General features: G+C 32.8%; 1 protein-coding gene across 1 annotated transcript in view; it reads left to right on the top strand.

The window, feature by feature from the left end:
* Positions 1-22,412, top strand: part of LOC114339097 (homeobox protein unc-4-like) — a 244,904-nt gene extending 222,492 nt beyond the window's left edge. Inside the window, exon 3 of the mRNA XM_028289733.2 lies at positions 14,815-22,412. Within this exon, the coding sequence (XP_028145534.1) occupies positions 14,815-15,276 (462 nt within the window). The 3' untranslated portion in view covers positions 15,277-22,412. The remainder of the gene's footprint in view (positions 1-14,814) is intronic.
* Positions 22,413-22,693: the final 281 nt, after the last annotated feature.

Below are 22,693 nucleotides of genomic sequence, written 5' to 3'. Positions count from 1 at the left end.
GACCTAAACTTAAATTTATGTATAGTCTAAATATTATGTATAGTCTAAATTGCAGTAAATTTAGTTGGAGTTTTCGAAGCCTTATAATTATATTCTCAATAGTGATAATTGAGATAAATGCTAGTCTATTTTGTGCCATTGTCGAACGGTGACAGTTTTTAATTTTTGAAAATGACCGTTCGCCTGTTGCATTTGTAATCATTAGGCAAGCCGCACACCAAAGAAACATGAAACGAAAAACATGAAACATGAAACGTGAAACATGTTTCATTGAAATAAAACACTGCTAAACAAATCTCAGTCCGCCTACCAATGAAACGAGTGTGATTCATGCTCATGACACATTTTTATTTTCGGAGAGTTTCATAATTGGCCGGACATATATTTGTTTAGCAGTGGTTTATTTCCATGAAACGTAATTTACGTTTCATGTTTCTTTGATGTGCGGCCTGTCTTAAAGGCTACTGACACATTTGGAAACATCTATTCGAATCTATTCTCATAAATAACCCAAAATGACTGTGAAGCAAGAATAAACTCTTTGACCTGCAGTCTTGAAGCTAGTCTATAAAATATTTAAAGTGCACTAGTTCATCTTCAATTTCAGGTTCAATATCATCAGGATAGTTTTCACGTATATGTAGTTTTAAAGCACATTCCTTTATTTAAGTATCACTTTAGTTTTGGAAAAACACACAAAACACCAAATACTGAGTTCACTGACTCGTGCGCTGTCAACCGTCGACTCAGCTCAGTAATTAGCATATCCAAAATTGGTAGATAGTTTTCTTGCTCGCTTTCGTTTACTCTCGTCGAAATATTCAGAGTATTATAGATGATGTATATCACAGGACTTTTGCTCGTAGTAAACACAATTGGGACTTTAGGAACTCGATAAGTGAATTTAGAAGCTGAGCACTTTCTTTTGTAATTTACTATTTTATTTGGGAATAAAGCCACAATTTTTGTTTGAAATTAAATTCTATTTTACGTTTCGACTTCCACTACAGAAATCGTTATCAAAATGTCATCAAAAATCGTTACCACTTTCTTTTGGCAAGGAAAGGAAAAGGAAAAAATAAAAACGGAAAGCAAATAGAAAGGAAAATGAAAAGGACAGAAAAAGGAAAACGAAAAAGAAAACGAACAAAAAGGCAAGCTGTCATTATTGAGATTTCAAACAAAAATGATCTAAATATGATACAAAAAAAAACTTTTTTAACAAAAGTCTTTTAACATCGACTAGTAGTCACAATATTTTATTAAAATTTATAATGTAAGCCATATATTATGAAGTTACCACCTTCATTGGTGTGCTAGTTACAACTACTTTGCGGAATGTAAGTATTCTCCACATATTTTTCTCATTAACAGTCACAATTTTAACCTTTTTGCCTTAATCTAACGTGGAAATACTTCATTCCAGGCACTGAAGATGTTCTGTTCAGAACGAAAACGTTTGCAATCCATGTGGATGACTTTTAGATAGTTTTTAAATAAACTATTTTATAATAATTTATTAATTATTGTTAGATTTAATTTATATAATAAATTATTATCCAAATCATAGTAGCAATGAGTGAGGAATTTACGATTATGTTCATAATATGAAATAGTAATAATTAATGCCATTTTTAATTATGTGTTTATCTGGCATTCTTGTAATTTCGTAATACAGCATGTAATAAATAAGATTCCAAATTAGAAATGGTTTAAATTCTAATGTAACCATAAAATTTTTTCAGTTTTTCCAGGTTTTAAACACCTACGTAGTACCTTTAAAGAGGCTTTTAAATTTAAAGGAAATATATTTTCCCCATCTGGGACTATGAGAAGGAGCTCTATGGATAGTAGGACTCCACACAGAATAGGCTGAGTGGGGAAGTTCTCATCCTCAACAAGGCTTTTCCCATTCGCCAATAGGGAACGTGCTAGTGATATATAGAACAATAGAATAGGTGTAAAAAACATATAACTAAATTGGCACCTGCGGATTAACTGAGAACATAACACAGGAGTAGCAAATGTATCTTTTACCACTACACATACACACAGTCACATAAACACAAAAATACAAAATACGCATTCACATATACAGTTCTTCATTTGTCGACAAATCACGCATCCGTACCATAATTGGCATTTCATAGAGCAAGGTTTATGCAGCGCCTACTGCTCCCAACCCCATATCAAGATGTAACACCATCGTGCCCATCGGACGCATAGTACAGGAGAAAATGTTGCCTAAGCTATGCACCAGGAAACTTTCGGAAACTTTCTGGCGAATTCTGGAGAATTATACCCTTTGCACTGTATGATCACAATACCTTGATCGACAGGAACTCATCCTAACTCGTGGGAATAAAATAAACATGGAAACAAAAGAATTGGCCCGGAAGAGGACTCATAAATGAATGATAAAAAATAAAAAGAGAACAAGTAGTGACGCGACCCTGGTTACGGATACTGTTTTTACCCCAAGTATGTCTCAATGTTCACAAACAAGCTTCTACACTCAAACCTTCAACAAAACCGACAGCTTAGACAGAACTTACGGTTGATATAAGAAGGTTCTATGTAGCCTTAATATGAGAGTCCTAGATATATCAGGGCCAAGTCTATTGGTTTTCAGATAGCTCATAGTTCCGAAGACTTTTATGTTGAAAAAACAAGTACAATAAGCTAATTAGCTTTAAGATAACCGTTAGAGAACATATATCTTCCAGAGAAAAAACAAATATCCTAAAAAAGGATACCTCAAAGCTTAGATTAAAGAAGAAGGAAAAAGATAATATCGTAAAAAAGGCTATCCCTATCTCAAAACAGTACAAAAAGGAAACTCCAAAATATTTCGTGGAATAAATGCTTTTGTATGTTTACGTTGGACTGACATTAGCTAGAAGTATGTGGAATGACCATTATAATGTTATGTTTCATAATTTTATAAAATGATGGCTAATCGGTTTTTAATAAATAAAAATGTTTTATACTAAACCACTCCAACTCACTATTTGTGGCTTAGTCCTTCCCTGTTCGTATCTCGCATCAAGCAATACTGTGGAAATCTCAGAGGTCAGCAGCAGGGTTAGAAGAGGGTGAAAAAAGAGGTTTTCTCCCTCAGGATCGATTGAGTGACCGCAACATTGCGCCCTGATATACATTAACTCGAAGCAACATTGGCTCCCAAAGAATCTGCTACCATAAGCTCCAGCCCTTATTGTTTTTAAATCGATGCTTGGCCGAAAACGAATTTGAAACTTTTCGGGATATAAACATCCAAACAATTGGATTGCTTTCGGTAAAGACATATCTTTTATTTTATTATAGGCAATGTTACGATGATGTGTCATCAATGGTTTTCATGTATGTACCTAGTACTTTAACTTTAAGAATAAATTGATGGCATACACAATACTATTATTTATTTTCTGATACACTTTTCAGTGTAAATTTAAAAATTGAAATAAATAACAAATTTTTTCAATTAATATCATCATTATTCAGCCCCTTTGTGTCTGCTGTTGGACGGAAGCATCTGCTAAACGTTTCCAAGTATTTGTATGTATGTATCATATTCAGTTACATTTAGTGGATTCCTATTGTCAGTCCTTAATCATTATTCTACGATGTTTTTGTTTAGATGTGTTATTTTTCATTACTAGTTGAACGGCCCATCTCCATTTTCATTTTGCTACCTCCTCTATGATGTATTCTACTTTTTCTTATTTGTGGATATCTTCATTTATTTTTATATCTCTCAGAATTAGTCCAAGCATAGACCTTTTCATTTCTGTTTCTGATATTATTAAATTTATTCCGATGGGTGAGTTGCCGGAATTTAATTGAAATGAATGTAATAAAAAGAACGATAAATATTTTATTTATTGTTGTAACAAAAATGTGTTTCGCTTAAGACACTCAGAAGGAAGGGTCGATGTTAGCGACGGCCAAGGGGTGTGACCCGATACGTATGCCTGTCGAGCTGTGACTGAAGAAAAAAACCACAAACGATAAATATGTTTGTGTTTCTTTTACTTTGACCAGCTGTCAATAAATCACTAGGTCTGGCGTACACTTTCGCAGTTTTAAGAAAACAATTTAGATGCATTAAGTGAGTTGTTGACATAATGGTCTGATATGATAACTAATTTATGTGGGTGAGAAAACAGATGTTGACAGAGTAAAGCCATGTCACTCTTAACGCTTGATAAGCGTTAAGTTGTTAAAGCCATGTTTCGCTTTTAAGAAAAAATATTAAAATTAAAATTAGCGAAAATAGTAATTAAAGCGTATCGCTATAAATTCTTTATGAACAAATTTAATAGAGATAAGGTCAATAATTATAGCAAACTTTATAAAAGAAAGCAGTTGGACCAGTTGGGGAAGTATCAACAGGGATAAGAAATCCATGTAGGTACAAGTAATAGGGTAATATATTTTTTGAAAGCGTTATAAGTTTTCTGCTTTTTTAATGTAGACAAGGACTCTGTCTGTTTTTCAATATACCTCCCGTAAGTTATCGTTCCATTGTTTCGTGCTATTTTCACTGATCGTCTTCCTATGGAAGAACCGTCTCTTGTCGTCTTTATTATTCTTTTTGTTGTCATTCGACTTATATGATGATTCCATTCTACTCTTTTCTTACACAGTTCTTGATATTTTCCACCTTGAATATGTGTCGTATATCTGTACTTCTAGCTCTGTCTCATGTTTCTAAGGTTTTTCATCTCTGATGCTAGTAGCATTCTATTATTTGTTCTGCGTGTCAGGTTGTGTTTCTGTTGCATATGTCATTGTTGGTCTAATGATTATTTTATAAATTCTTTCTTTCATCACTTTCCCATTTCGGATATTGACATTATTAGTAGACGAAACCAAAAAGAAAGTTGGCAAACGTATTATCGAAACACGAGAACTGAAAGTAATTATAAACAAATGCAGCCTGAAATTCCCATTAAAAGATGGTTTCATTCTGTATCAAACCGCCATTTCATAACAGTTATAAATAGATTGAGATGTAATCACGCACTTACCCCCTTCATATGTACAGTTTGGGGTTCACAGAGTCACTTAACTGTGAGTGTGGAAAAGAAGGTGATCTACTACATATTCTCCTCGAATGTTCACATCAATCAGTAAATATAAACAAATTTTATGATAATCTTAATATATTAAAAATTCCACTTCCCGTCTACCTGAACAATTTGATTTTTTCTGAAGATATTAATACATTAAAAACAATTTACGAACATATCAAAAACTGTAAATATGAATTGTAGCAATAAAATTTACCCTGTATTTAAATAATTTTGTTAAAACAAAGCAAGCATGTTTGTTAAAACAAAACAAACTTGTTTGTTTTGTTGTTATTTTTTAGACCATGTAGATTTAAGTAATTACTGTATATTATAATTGAAAAAGAAAAGAACAAGAAAAGAAAAGAAAAAAAAAGAGAAAAAAAAGCAAAAAAAAGAAAAAAAAGAGCAAAAAAGTGAGAAAAAAAACTAAGAAGGTGTAAACCTCCAAGATGATGAATCGGGTTTATGTTTTAGCGTAGTAAAAAAAAACAATAAAAAAATAGTAATAAAAAAAATAAATTAAAAATAAATATAATAACAAAATACAAAAAAATAAAAAAAAATATTTGCAAAAAAATATTTACAACCAAAACAGTGTATTATTCAGATAATCATTGTAATATGTTAGTTTGTTATTTAATGTCATCATGTTCACCTAATATGCTCAAGACAAAATACAGTTAATGTGACAAGGTTAAATATTGGCGATATGAGTTTGAAAAGGTAGAACACTTTAAATATCTTGGGGTGTCAGTTAATGGAACTGATAATAGAAACATAGTGATCAATGAAAGAATCCTGACAGGAAACAGAACCTACTGGAAATGCAACAATCTCCTCAAAGATAAGAAGCTTACTCAGAATACCAAACTGAAAAATTACAGAGTAGCAATTAGACCAGTAATCACATATGAGACCCTTAGGACACAAGGGGTGTAAGTGCTAAGTTTTGAGAAAACTTTGTTCAAAGTTCTAGACAAATTTAAAAATCTAGGTAGGTACTACTTAGCATGTTTTAAATTACATGTCAGTTTTGATCATGTTATTTTTATGGTAGGGGAGCCCAAGCGGGGATTTTTGCAGTTACTCGAGCGCGTCAGATTATCATATGGGGAGAAACCTGGTACTCTGCAGATGTACCTCTACCATATAATGGCTCTTAACACAGGGGAGTTCGTTAAGAGGGGCCCGAAAAAAAATCTATCCTTAAAAAAACTCGAAATTGTCAGATTAAGATAAGGTACGTTAAGTACATGCAAAAGAGTGTATATTTCAAAAATCTGACGATTTGAGCCGGGCGTAAGGAAATGGGTGAGTCCCAAAGTTTCACAAGAAAAAAGCGAATATTTCGCGAAATGAATGACCGATCGAAAAACTAAAAAATATGTGCCCAATATTTTTTAAAAATCTATCGAATGATACCAAACACGACTTCCCACGGAGAGGGGTGGGGGGTAAATTTAATATTTTATATACGAATCCCGCGATATTTCGCGAAATGATCGAAAAACTGTAAAATATACTTATTCAATATTTTTGAAAAATTTATCAAATGCGATGAAACACGACCCCCCAGGGAGGTGGGGTGGGGGTTACTTTAAAATCTTAAATAGAAGCCCCATTTTTTATTGCAGATTTGGATTCCTTACGTAAAAATATGTAACTTTTATTCGAAACATTCGTTCGAATTATGGACAGATGGCGTTATAATCGGAAAAAACATTTGTTGGAAATGGAAAATTAATGTTAAAAATGGCAAGCGCCCACTAAAATGGAAAACTTTACTTAACTTTTTTTGGTTTAAGACCTACCTACTCTTCACAACCCAATAGGTCCCCATAACGCTCGAGTGACTCCACATTTAGCATACTTTGCTCCCCTACTATTAGTTTATGTAGAAACTTTAAAGCCGCAATGTTTTCTGTGTGTTTGGGAATCCATTTTTGTATTTAACTCAATTTTCTAAAAATTATCACTTACACCTCTTGTGTTCTAGGGGTCTCATATGGTGCTGAGCTGAAGTAATGTGCTTGACACAAAAAGATGCAAAAATATTGATGATCCTAGAGAAAAACATCATTTCGGGAATAGCAGGCCCACTAAAATTACTTAATAATGAATTTAGAAAACAACGTAGAATGAAGTAAATACTTCTGTTGTATGTAGGTATATTAATTTATTATTAAAATTCTTAAAATTTATCCACGAAAGTACAAAACGTTTTCGTTCAAAATGACTATCATCAGTGTAAACGTCCAGTGTACAAATAGTTGAAACTAGCCACTTCAAAAGGTGTAAAAACCTCTAAATAACATTATTGCTACATTATAAGCTATATAATAATCGACCTTAAGTCGATGTCTTAAGATTATATATTATCACATGTGGATGTATGTCATCCTTGTATCCTTGTATGTAATCCGAGCAAGGATGGCATACATCCACATGTGATAATATATAATCTTAAGACATCGACTTAAGGTCGATTATTATATAGCTTATAATGTAGCAATAATGTTATTTAGAGGTTTTTACACCTTTTGAAGTGGCTAGTTTCAACTACTTGTACACTGGACGTTTACACTGATGATGGTCATTTTGACCGAAAACGTTTTGTACTTCCACTCCCTTGTGGATAAATTTTAAGAATTTTAATAATAAATTAATATACCTACATACAACAGAAGTGTTTACTTCATTCTACGTTGTTTTAACGAAGGTATACAGCCAACTACAGGGTTTACCCCTTTTAAGTTTGAATTTAGAAAACTGATGAACTACGAAGTAAGACAACTTTTGAAAGGAAAAACCATTGTCAGATTTATCAAGACATAGAGATTCAGATGGACTTAGACTCAAAGGAGAAATCCAGAACCAGTTATCAAGAAAATCACCAAATAGTGACCAGTATCAGGTAGACCTCGAGGAAGACCGAAAACGAGATGGGAGAACCAGATAATTGAGGACCTTAAGTAGATGGGATTTAGAGAACCGACAACCATAAGCAATAACAGGAACGAATGGAAAAATGTTGTAGAAGTCACATCACCAATTATTGTAAAACCAAAGACCAAAACGTTAATGGGGAATGATTCCCTGCGACAAATGAATCGAAATAGCCCAAACAGAATCAGAATCATGATGATGATGATATATTACGTCATATATTCTTCAACGAAAATGGAGAACTGATGATAAACTTCTGCACGAATAACGAACTTCGAATAAACAACACCTTTTTTGACCACAAAGACCAACACAAATATACATTCAATAATACCCGTGGACAAAGATCTATGATAGACTATGTTGTAACTAACAGAGATATACATCCATCAAAAATAATTGACGTAAGATGCCTCAACTCAGCAGATGTAGGTAGTGACCACAGCCTAGTATTATGTAAAATCAGAATCACCATGAAACGCTTCAAACCTAAGAGAGTGGCACCAACACAAACAAAAATCAAAGTCGAAGGACTAAGTACGGAATCCACGGAGTACTTATATAGAAAAAGAATATCAGAGAAGATTGCTGATAATGAAATACTACAAAACGATAACATCGAGGAAAGCTGGGAAAAACTCAAAAGTAACATAATTAACGCAACAACAGAATCACTTGGAGAGAGGAAAGTAATGAATACCAATATATCAAAAAAGAAAACCCCATGGTTTCGAGGGGAAGTGAAGATAAAATGTGAAGAAAAAAAGAAAGCCTTTTTACAATACAGAACACAACAAACACAACAGGCATACAACCACTATAAAAGAATTAGAAACGAAACAAACATTCTAGTCAGACAAATAAAAAGAGAACACTGGGAGAGTTTCTCAAAACAGATGGAACACGACTTCTACGGAACACAAAAGGAAATATGGAGAATGATCACAGGACAAAGAAAAGAGATGAACGAACTAATAAAAACGAAACACATTCAGAAGGAAAGTTGGGCAGACTATTTTCGATCTCTGTTTGCTAAAGATAACGATAACGAACCACCAACACCTGCAGTGACAACAAACGAAGAAACAAATATTGAAGAAGCAGAGGTAACGGAAGCATTAAGGAAATTAAAAAATAGAAAATCACCAGGAGAGGACAGAATATCGAATGAACTCCTAAAGTATGGAGGACAAGACCTGACCAAACAATTATTAAAACTAATCCAAAAAATAATACAACAAAACAGAATACCACAAGAATGGAGATCAAGCATCCTAATACCTCTCTTCAAAAAGGGAGAAAAATCGGACCCGGAGAATTACAGAGGAATTAATTTATTAAACACCACATTAAAATTAACGACCAAAGTGATAACAAACACACTGAATAAAATTATGACATTAGATGAAGAACAACAAGGTTTTAGGTCGGGAAGATGATGCACCGACGCTATATTTATAATGAGGCAGATTCAAGAAAAGTCGTTAGAATACAACAAACCGGCATACTTATGTTTCGTGGACCTTAAGAAGGCATTCGACAGGGTCAAATTAAAGGACGTTATCCATTTATTGTACGCAAGAGAGGTACCTCTAGGATTAATTAAAACGATCGAAAATATCTACCAGAACAACACAATAAAAGTAAAAGTAGATGATAAACTAACTGAGCCAATTGAAGCTGGCAATGGGATAAGACAGGGAGATTCCCTGAGCCCTCTGTTGTTCAACCTGATCATGGACGAAATAATAAAAAAAAGTAAGAACAAAAAAAGGATACCAAATGGGAGAAAAACAACTTAAAATAATCTGCTATGCAGACGACGCAATACTAATCTCTCAAAGTGAAGATGATTTACAACGTATGCTGCACGAATTTAATATAACCGCTAGAAAATTTAACATGTTAATTTCCCCAAAAAAGACTAAATGCATGGTTATAACAGCAGATCTAATAAGGTGTAAATTAGAGCTGGAGGATCAAATAATAGAACAAGTCATGGAGTTTAAATATCTAGGCATCACACTATGCAGCTACGGAAAGCTCGAAACAGAAGTGGAAGATCAGGTGAATAAAGCAAACAGAGCCGCAGGTTGCCTGAATGAAACAATATGGAGAAATAAAAACATCGGAAAAGAAGTGAAAGGCAGAATTTACAAAACAGTCATCCGACCAATAATGACATACGCGGCAGAAACACGACCTGATACAGAAAGGACAAAAAGAATGCTAGAAACAGCAGAGATGAAAACATTGCGAAAAATCGATGGTCAGACGATGTGGGATAGAGCTAGAAGTGCAGATATACGAAGGAGATGCAAGGTGGACAACATTAATAACTGGGTGAAAAGCAGAAGAGTAGAATGGAGCGACCACATAAGCCGAATGACAACAAATAGAGTAGTAAGGACGGCGAGAGACGGTTCCCCAATAGGAAGACGATCAGTGGGAAGACCACGAAAAAGATTGAATGACAACTTACTGGAGGCACATTGAAAAACAGACAGAGTAATGTCTATATAAAAAGAAGAAGAAGAAGAAGAAGATATATTCTTCAGTTAAAATGTATTTTCTTCTTCACACTTTCCTAAAGAATCGAAAAGATGTTATGACACCTGTTAATTACCATATTTTTTTTCGTACATTATAGGTTTGTTCAAACACAACGAAGAACCGTCATGTAACGATCACGTTACTATATAATTAACGTTCCATGGGAACGAAATAATACGTTCCATGGAACTGCGTAGGACGGTGATCGTTTATGGACGGTTTCTCGTTATGTTGGAACAAACCTTATTACTCTGATCTCATTTCGGTTGATGAACCACCCGTTTCGTACAGGTACATTACATTCTATTTGTTTATTATTCTCACGTGACTTTCATTAGTTAGGTTAACGTTCAATGTTAAGTTTCCAGTAAATCCCCGACGTCCGTTAATATCTATACGCGAGAGAGCGAAATAGCAAAATCCAGTATTTATTTCACACCCCCTGTTGGCAGTGTTGGCGTTGACTGGTGTGTATCCAACTCGGTGCTTTTATCGCATGTTATGCATACAAATTGATTGTTTTAAGGTTGATGCCTTCATATAGAGAGCACCCACCGTGTTGCTACGGCTATAAAGTTATGGCGATAACCTTTATAGCCTCGCTTTGCCGAATAAATAGAAATTTTACGGATTAAAACCAATATCGTCGATAGGTATGTAAATAAACGATGGCGCTAAGGTAGACGAAGAAAGATATACACACACGCATTAAGAAAACCTCTCCTAAAAGGAAATATTTGTTTGAAAATACACAGTATTCAGTGATAATATGTATATAATACGAGAGTATTGTACAATAAAGGAACGTACATAATATGTGAAATTATTAATATAATTTCAGAGTTTGTGGACTGTATGAGGTTGATGGTTTAAGTGGAAATTTATAGAGGGATTGTGATAAGCAGACAATATTATAAGTTTATAAAAGTCTTATCAAAATCCTTTGTCACTGATCACTGATCGCGTTTTGTTTAAACACATATGCCGTTTCACTCACGGATTAAACTGTTTCACGAGTTTTAATTGTTATTAACGGTTCAACGGATATTGTATAACGAATTATTGTCTTAGACTATTACGTAGAGGATAAAAGTGTTTGTTCAACGGCAATGGAACTGAGAGAGAAAGGTCCAAGCGCGTGCACCCTTCAGCGGGCCGTAATAGAAGAGATTGATTTGTAATCAGAGAAAAGTGACGCTCAATAGAGTTGAAACGCACATCATTTCCCTTTGAGGTCTACAGTAGAAGAGATTGATGTGTCTTCAGCGGAGAGTAACACTCAATAGAGTCGATACGCACTTCCGTTACCTTTGCGGGTCAACAGTAGAAGAGTTTGATGTGTCCTCAGCGCGCGGTGAGTGACAACCCAATGAGACCGAGATAGCATCGCGCGTTGTCTCGTCTCAGCAATAACTGTCTGTATGGGTAGAGATGAAATAAGTGGTAGGATATTGACAAGAAGTGAAAAATATTGAACTCATACAACAAAAAATATAAGATTAGTTTTTGCAAGTGAACAATTGAACAAGTATTTTAATTGAATAAATACAAAAGGGTTGTGACGAATTAAAAAAAAATCGTGGCTCCAAAGAGCCACGAACCGAGCCTATACGAGCCACGAGCTTGAAATTCGAAGTTCAAGCCGAGCTTTTATGTCAAGCTGGGCTTTCGAAATCTTGTCAAAAGCTCGGCTCGGCTTGTCTCGAGTCCATCCCTATTACACAGACATACTGTATGAGAGCTTAAATTTTTTTTTTCAAATTGTAATGTCAGATTCGGATGCATCATAATCAAAAACAAAATAGAAACATTTTTTGATCCAAGTAAAATGATGAATGCAACGATATCATTATTGATAAAAAACAATAATTGTTATTGTTTCAACAATTAATAAACAATTAGTGGCGAAATCTGTGGGTAGAAGTTTTTTGACTCCCCTGTTAGAATAATCTATTAAACCGTTCATTATTTAGGAAGCAACACAATGAATTATACAACTCTGCACATAACTATTACTTCTTCGTCGACCTTTTGTCAGTCGACAATCTTAATACTTATTCCTTTATGTCTAGAACTTATTGCCTTACCCTCTTTCTTTATCCCTTGTCTTGTCTACGAACTATGTGAACTATGAATAAGGGTAAACTGGCCACTACACGCCACCAACTTTTAGTACTAACATATCGCCCCGAAATTACCATGTTAATTATAGTGTTTCCATACTGTCAGAGTGGCATGGTGTTGTGTAGCGTGATATAGGGCAATATTAATTTCCATGATTTTCGCCCGGCAGAACCTCGTTCCTATTTTTCCATTCCTAATACATGCATTAAGGTTGGGTTGTGAAGCGTGGTGTATTGCTTATGACTTAATTCACCATTCGGTTAAGATATCAATCAGGTCATTTATTGATATACATAAATAGGTTGGCAAATTAAAATTAAGGAATAAATATGTGCAATTATTCTGCGGTTTACTTAAAACAAAATGAAATTGTATTTTATATCACAATATATAACCAGCGGCGGCTCATGAATCAATAAATAGAGGGGTCCATTTTAAAATTGAAAAGGCCAGATTTATAAAGTATGTAATATTAAATAGGTCGCTCCTTCTGACTTTTTGCAAAATTAATAATATAATTTGTTCATAAAGCTCGCCATGTGTTTCAATCGCGGTTTTTTCGGCTATCGTCATTCTTGAAATAAGTTTTTTTTCTTTAACGTTGAATTACAATCTTCCAATTACTTCATAAAAACTAGCCGAATATAATCTAAACATACAGTGCTAGTCAAAAGTCCGTACCCCCCCTCGTATATTTTGAACGGTTATACCTATAAAAGTAAAATTTAGAGGGAGGAAATAAACGGACGTAAGCTTTTTAACTAGTCATGACAGGTGACATAATAGTGACAGATGAAGTTACAGAGCCACTGTGACCGATAATTTTAAATGGGACCTTATGGCAAGAGATACCTCGTTCGAAAGGTATTCAAAATACCTATTCCGTCATACTAATTTTTTTGGGTTTTAGTTGATTTTTATTTTGGTGAATAAATTTAATAAATATATTATTGTAGTTTCGCATTTAATTAATAAAAATTCAAATGTCCGCCTATGTTTTTTTGTCAAAAAAGTTGACGTTTTCCAATTCTCTTGTAGGTTTTACGTCAACGTCAATCTTTTTGGCAAGTAATCATATGAGGAATTTTGAATTTTTATTAATTAAATGCGAAACTACAATTTTATATTTATTTCATTTATTCATCAAAATTAGCTTAAACTCAAACAAAATTAGTATGACTGAATAGGTATTTTCAATACCTTTCAAACAAGGTATCACTTAGCATAAGGTCCCATTTAAAATTATCTGTCACAGTGGCGCTGTAAAGTCTCTGTCATAATTACGTCACCTGTCATGACTAGTTAAGAAGCTTACGTCCGTTTATTTCCTCCCTCCAAATTTCACTATTATAAGTATAACCGTTCAAAATATACGAGGGGGGTACATACTGTCTTACCATCAATTTTTCAAAAGGTTTTTCATATCTGCTGTTTCTAGCATTTTTCTTTCATATAACGTCAGTGCATCACCTTCCCGCCCTAATACCTTGTTTATAATTTAATTCAGTTTGTTACCACTTGGATTGTTAATTTTAATGTTGTGATTAATACATTAATTTCCCTACAATTCTCCGTGTTCGATTTGTCTCCATTTTTGAAAAGAGATATTGGGATGCTTGATCTTCATTCTTCTGGTATTCTGTTTTGTTGTATTATTTTTGATTAGTTTTAATAGTTGTTTGGTCAGATCTTGTCCTCTGTACTTTAGGAGTTTATTCGATATCTTTTACTCTTTTAATTTAAATTATCGTCACTTCAGGTGTCGGTGGTTCATTAGTATGAACAACCAATATTAGCCAACACTCGAAAGTAGTGTATTACAATTGCATACTATTTTATTTATTTTTTCACCACTTCCATGTCTACACTTTTTAAGAGTAGACACGAATATTCCAGGACCTGGAGCCCACTAGATCGCCGCACCCTGATCTGACTAGCATTAATTGCTACTTGGGTCTCATCATATATTACTATCCCTAACGTTGATTATAATTCTTGACCATAGAAAGCTTAAATATCCGCACAATTAGCTTAATATTTGTATTTACTTTCAAATTAATGTACATCTTTAAATTTACTGAAGCAATTGCCGTATAGAAATTTCTTGTTTCAGGTTTGGTTCCAGAACCGTCGTGCCAAATGGCGCAAGAAGGAACACACCAAAAAAGGTCCCGGCCGGCCCGCCCACAACGCTCATCCTCAATCCTGCTCGGGCGAACCAATACCACCTGCCGAGCTTCGAGCCAGAGAACGTGCGCGCCGCAGGAAAAAGCTTCAAAAAGCTCTCGAGCGACAAGCTCGCAAGCTGCGCGCCAAAGGCATCGCAGTGGACCTTGTGGCGCTAAAAAGAGAGTACCTTGCGCAGAGGGGCGGTGATGGGGCAGACAGTGATAGCGATATAGACGTTGTTGGGGACTCTGGGGCGGAATCAGAAAACTTTAATAATAGCGAGAGTGGTAGGTACTCGTCTTCCGTATCGGAATCAGGAGTGGATCTAACCGCAGGATCACAAGATGACAAAATCAGACGGGCGAACCCGTTTAGTATAGATTCTTTACTAAACAATAACACTTGAAAGAGTCTATTCGAGAAATTTTTTGTGCAATAGATTATTTCTAGGTTTTCGTCTGTTGTTAGTGATATTTTATTGTGTTATTTTTTTGAAGATCATGAGATATTTGAAGGAAGTTCATATTTTTAATTATTTATCAAACTTTTTGATTTTTAAATACTTCTAAATACTGGAGTTATCCGTAATAAATTGAAGTAGGTAAAATCTTATGAAATTTTATCATGATTAAATAAAGTAGATATATTTCAAATTATAAAGGCATTTTACAAATAACAGATTTTTATGAATTACGTCGAACAAAATGAAAAGTAGGTACTGTGAATATAAAAGTGTATCCAGTGCGTAGGGTTCTAAACAAAAAAACATATTGAATATATTAAAATTTATAAATTGTTAAAACTGAAGCGTTATAGGCGGCGTATAAGTAGAGTCGACTAATTTTATTTTGCATTATTTATAATTCCCTTTTTTAACTATTTTTATTCGATTCTATATATTGTTTAAAGTTTAATAATGTATTTTGTTTTAATTTTCCAAGTGGGCCGGCAATTGTCATTGACAAATAACTAATAGGTAGGTGTATAAAGGAAAACAATTTCAACAAATCGCTTCGGAATCAATTTTTTTTATTTATGCGTATCTCATCGAAATAGACGTTTTTCTTTCATGGTAATTTTAAAAAAAATTATTTCTTTACGAATTATTTGCAACGTTTAGTGCTTTAATTCATGATTTTTTGGGCTTTTTCTAAATACCTGCCGATTTAATTGCAATTATTCTAAAAGTTTTATAATCTTTAAACCTTCAGGTACAAGTAAGAATATTTTAACAAATATAATGGTTTCTGCCTAGCTAAAAAATAGTTTTAAATTTAAACTAAGATTTCTACGCTACGCGCACCTGTGTTGCCGCGACCGTTGTACACACTTAGAGGTAGACTGCTCGACAGTCGGGGAAGGAAAATGGGGATATTTCCCCCCTAACAAGGTCCAAAATTAAAGAAAAAAATTGTTGAAACATATAAAATATATTAGCACTGCTGGTAGAGAAACATTATTCAAAATATTTGGGTCGATGTATTCAGTGAGATAGAAATCATTTATTGTCAAAATATTATTGCTTTAACTTTATGGTGTACCTTTTTATAGAATTGCAATTGATTTGATAGTTTTTTACAAAATAATCTAAAAACCACTAATTAAGGCATTTTTTCAACAAGTAATTGAAAATAACTGGAAAAGGAAGCATTTTTCGAAACATCACCAAAAAAGAAAAGTATTTCAATGAGATTTTTGACGAAGTTGAAGTTTTTTATGTTATTAAGTTTATATAGGGTGTCCCAAAAGTAGCAGAACGGTCAAATATTTCTCGAAATAAACATCGTATCGAAAAACAGAAAAATATGTGTATAATAATTTTCAAAAATCTATCGAATGAGATCAAACCCGACGCTCCACTCCACCCCCTAGAGGTGGGGTGGGAGGTAACTTTGAAATCTTAAATGGAAATCCCCAGTTTTTATTTTAGATTTGGATTCCTTATATACACTTCCAAATGAAAAACCAAAAAACACTCATTTCATATTTTTTAAACACCTATCGAATAACGCTAAACATGAGCCTTCACCTCACCCCTTAGAGGTGGGGTGGAGGTAACTTTAAAATTATCAATAGCAACCTACATTTTTTATTGCAGATTTGTATTCGTCATGAAAAATTAAGCAACATTTATTCGAAACATTTTTTAGAATTATTGATAGATGGCGCTAATAAATCGTCTTTTTCCAGTTATAGTGCTATCTATCAATAATTCTAAAAAATGTTTTGAATCAATGTTGCTTAATTTGTCATCACAAATCCAAATCTGTAATAAAAAATGGAGGTTGCTATTTAAGATTTTAAAGTCACCCCCACCCCACCTCTAGGGGGTGGGGTGGAGGGTCATATTTAGTGTTGTCTGATAGGTTTTTGAAAAATATTAAAAACGTATTTTCTGGTTTTTCATTTGAAAGAGTATTTCATTTGAAAGACCGTTTCTATAATTTGCCTATGATATCACGGTAAATGATTTTTTCCGATTATAGCGCTATCTATCCGTAATTCGAAAAAATGTCTCGAATAAAAGTTGCTTACTTTTACATAATAATTCCAAATCTACAATGAAAACTGGGGGTTTCTATTTAAGATTTTAAAGTTGCCCCCACCCCACCTCCAAGAGGTGGAGTGGGAGATCATATTTAATGTCATTGGATAGATTTTTAAAAATGATTGAAAACGTGTATTTCAGTTTTTCGATCCAATGTTTAGTTCACAAAATATTCGACCGTTCCGCTACTTTTGGGACACCTATAAGTAGGGTTACCATACGTCCGGATTTCGTCCGGACAGTCCGGATTTGAAAGACATATCCGGATTGGTGTCCGGATATGAGAAATGTCCGGATTTTTTTCGTTACTATAAAAAATATTTAAAAAACATATTTAACAAATTACTCGAAGATCTCAAAGATGCAAATTTTATTACGATTACAACTGATAGTTCAAACAGAAACGAAATCAAACTGACTCTGGTATGTGTTCGTTATTTTAAGTAAAATGAACGTGTCAACGTGAAACTTTTATTTTTTGATAAACTTCCGGGTGAAACATCTGATCTTTTAGTAGAACAATGTTTAAGATGTATTAAAAAGTACTCTATTGATTTAAAAGTAGTTTGCCTTTGTGCTGATAATACTAATACTAACTTTAGGGGTGCCAAAAGGCAAGGGCAAATATATGTTTTTTCCTTGGAATAACCTTGTCCAGATTTGGCCTTAATAAATTATGGTAACCCTACCTATAAGGAATACTAATATGTATCTACACTGATAGATATATATAAAATCTGCTAAAATAATATACAGTCACAATCACTGAATAGTTTACACTCTTTAATATCCAGTGGCCAATTTTTGAATTTTTACCTCGTTTAAACGCACCTTTTACGTCAAAGTGACGTTACCAGTGGCGGACCCAGAATAGGTTGAATAAAATTAAAAAATCAAAAAAATAAATCTATTTTACAAAATTTAACAAAACGAAAAGTATAGAAAGGCATTTTTTTTAAAATAAAATTGAGTTAAAATTATTGAGTTTGGCAATTACTTTTGGTTTTGCGCGTGATATAAACGACATTTTGGACGCTTTTAATAAATTTTTATTTTATTTTTCAATACGCACTAAAATTTTTGACAAGCAATTTAACATTTAGTAAATCCGTACGACACTGCGATTTTACAGTATTACAATATAAAAATAAAGGTGTAAACTATTCAGTGATTGTAACTGTACATACGACATGATAAAGCAGCAGAATATTCCAAACATATATTACCAATTTTAATCATTATAATATAATGATAATAATGATATAAATAGAGAACAGAATAATTTCAATTTTGGTGACTGTACAACACCTTTAATATATATGGTGTGTAATGAAAATTTACTACACTATAACAAAGCCGTAAAACTCCTTTATTTAAGAAAAAGAAGTTGTAGAATGTGTTAGAAAAATATTGTTTACACAAAGTAACTCCTTGCATTAAGAAAACAAGCTGGACCCAGGTGAAAAAAATCTAGTCAAGGCAGAGAAGAACGGCCGAAAAATCAAAGGGATACATATTATGCGTAAGAGAAAAACAGATAATCTACTCGTATAATGAGGCAAATACTGCCCATCCAGAACCCACGTCCCGTCACTAATTTGAGATGGTGTAGGAATTCTTGAGTAACAATAATGATACAAAATATTAAATATAAAATGAATAGATTTCCAAAACACAAATTTTGTTTTTTGATTAAAATAACTTAAGATTTTACCTATTTACCTATATACCTTTATTTTTTGTGCATTAAAACAATATAATTTTTATTACAAACAATTATTTTTATATAAATCACCTTGATTGGTTAAATTTCTGTAAACATATTTTTGGTTTTACTTTAAAAATAAAGATTTGCTATTCAACAAATTCTTTAATAATAATATTTATTTAAAATTTTTATTGTTATTATGATTTCTAGTACATAATTGTAAAGTAATAATATTTTGTATATATGTAACTGTGGACATATCTTCATTCCTGTACTTTTTAATATATATATTTTAAGAGCAAAGAGTTTGCAGAAAATGGAAAAAAATTAGTTTTTTTTACAAATTTTTGGTTATGTGGATTATGTGGAGAATATCATGTAGTTTGCTACTAATAAATTGAGAACATTCCACGAAAATTTTCTTTTTATTTATTTTTACGTGATTGAGTTATCATGAAAACAGATGTTTCAACAAGCCCTTTCCATTATTTTTCTTACGAGTAAACTATTTCATTATTAGGAAAATCCTAAACAAATAAGTAGAGATAAATAATTTTCTGTCCTTGTTAAACGAGGAACTATAAAAAACATGAGTTACTGGCAAATATAAATAAATATCTACAAAGAGTACAATTTATATTTTGTGTCCTAGAGGTCAACAAAGTACAACAAAAAAGATTTTCACGTGTCATCTGACGTTTCCATTAAAAACTTAAAAATTGTTGAGATAACTTTCTTGGGAACTTTTATTTGAGTCCGTCATAAACATGTTGCTTGAATTAACTTTCAAATTATTTCCTAGTGAATGAGTGGAATTACCTGTTTATGTAATGATTTACTATGACATTATATGTGGATTATTAAAACTGGAATATTGAAATGAAATATCAGAAAATATTGATACTGTTTTACAACTAATAATGCACGATCTTCATGTAAGATACTCGTACTGTAAGACTTGAAGTAGTGTTATAACAGTAGGTATGTAGATCAACTATAGGTATATTGTGTATTGTATGATTATTTATCCATAAAAAACATTTGTTCTCGTTGGATTACACAAAAAAATCTCAAAAAGTGCTGATGTATATTGATACAAAGAAATATTTAGAAGAAAAACAAAAATTTAAAAAGTGTATATAAGATTATAACACGCAATCTTAGATATCTATGCATGAACTGGATACTAAACATGACACTATGTTGATGCTTTAAAGTTAAACAAATTCAGCAAAACTAGAAAGGAGGTATATACCTAAAGACGAATGTCTAACGTTTAATCCTGAATGTTATACAACTAATATTGATCAAGATCATGTTTACTTCTCTATTGAGTAGAATAACCTTTCTGGAAGATGCTTTTATCAATTCTAAAAACTTCACATCTCAATAGACAAGATTCATCTTTGGGAATTTTAAAATCCACAGTATCCAATGGCCAAAAGCGTGGACTGAACAAAACAATTTGACATTGTTGCAAAGTTCAAAACTGCATCAAAGGTAAGTACTAACTCTGTATTAAAAAGGTATCTAAACCTATATCAAAACTCTAACAGGCTTTTTTGAAATATCTATGATAAAAACTACCAAAATACTTTATAAAGTATTTTGGTAGTTATCAAGTATAACTACCAAATCAGAATTAATGTTAAAAGTGGAAAACTATATCGTACGGCATTGTCAAGAGCATTCCTCAATATGATATAAAGCCAGTCATTATATTATAAATTATTATAATCTATTTAAGAGCATAACCAGTTAATCTAAAATTTTATAAGAATGAAGACAACAGCAATTTGTATTATGTCGAATGTATCAACTAATTCTTTTCCATTTTCTCATGCTTTCTTTGCATGTAATTGTTCCTTGTAAATATTTATTATATTATCCTACTTTGTAAATACGCCATGAGACCTTCCATTATTATTAATTTATTAAAGACAGTTAGATTTAAGTAATCACGTAGTTACAGCAATATGTTGAACAAAGTTCAAAATGTCCTAGTTTAGACTGTCAATACATTACTTCTGTAATATCTACTTAATGAATTTTAATTTTATCGTTTGTCATTTTTATCTGACTCAAATGCTAATATTATTTTTACAAAGGAAAGTAGCATATGTGATATATTATTTTCAATATTTAAATTCAATTTATTAATATTATTATGTACTTTAGAACATATCTGCAAGGTTAAAGGTGTTTATTGTTTCATATTGTCAATGGGCCACCAAAAATGAAAAAATTGGAGAGTGCTACTGGTGCTACCATATCAAGGGGTGCGTTTTCGAGAAATTATGAATTTCTCCCTATGCTGCATAGTGAATTAGTCCCTATGCATGCATATCAATCTACAAAAAATTTGTTCAAAATTAAATTTCCATCAAAATGTCACTTTTTAAGATCAAAAATCTTTTTTTTTTACAAAAACATAATTTTTAAAAAACGAAGCAAGAAAATACAAAAAAACGCGATTTTGGTTTTTGCCTCACAACTTTTTGCCGCTGAGATATAAGTATAGGTAGTATTCACAGAAAAAAAAACCTGTCCTTCTCTTTTAAAACTGTGTTTTGTAGAAGTCTTTAGGGCTCATAGTATCCCAAATAAGATTTTTCAAAATTCGCCACACACACCATGTTTGTGCCATTTTCCCTATTTTTTCGCAAACGTTTTTATATACGTTTTTCCACTCAGTTTCAAGTGCATTTATCGCGACCCCATAAGTTGTGAAGGTTTGGTGCGTTTCAGCCTGCAGACTAGGTATTGATTACACTGGTCAACAAAAGAAAAAAATTGTTTGTTTCCTGTGATTTTTTTTATGTTTCTATCTCAAATTGGCGCAGATTTTTTAAATACGGCAATTATTTTTCTCTAACAGCTTTTGTTTTTAAGTTATAGCTAACTACCCTCATTAATTATTTTTACTTAGATTTTTGTTATTTATTGGTCACTAAAACAAATTTTGTCTATGCTGTGCCTATGCGCACAACCGTTTTTGTCACCAGCATAGCGTGGATTGGCAACACTGTTAGTTACTATTAGTATCAAAAAAGTGTGCGTAGAGTCCGGCGTCATTATTGTTGTTAATTTTGTAATAGTCTTGCCGTGCATGTGTTTGTTTTTCCGACTACCGTACTCGGCAAACTTCAACAATATGGCTTCCTCTAGAAGATGTTGTCTGCTTAATCCAGACTGTTTTTGCTATATTTGTGGTGAATATATATTTAAACAATATCGACAACCTATATCGGACTTTGTGCAAACTGCGTAGCATCAATATTTTAATATAAAATTGTGTAATCAAGACAAGCCATGGGCTCCTCATATTGTGTGCCAAAAATGTGTGGTATGTCTACGGTTGTGGTCCAATGGAAAAAGAGATGCAATAATGTTCGTAACACCCATGATTTGGCGAAAACCTCGAAACCATCATGACGACTGCTACTTCTGCGTTGTGAAAATAAATGGAATTAACCCTGGAAATCGAAGCAAGTGGTCATGTCCTAACTTATCTTCTGCTCAACGACCTCAATTAAAATCACGAGAAGTACAACTCAGCACATCTAA

The sequence above is a fragment of the Diabrotica virgifera genome, chromosome 5 (assembly GCF_917563875.1).
Source record: "Diabrotica virgifera virgifera chromosome 5, PGI_DIABVI_V3a".
Classification (NCBI taxonomy): Eukaryota; Metazoa; Arthropoda; class Insecta; order Coleoptera; family Chrysomelidae; genus Diabrotica; species Diabrotica virgifera.
The sequence above is the reverse complement of the archived record's forward strand: the minus strand, read 5'-3'. Positions and strand labels throughout refer to the sequence as shown.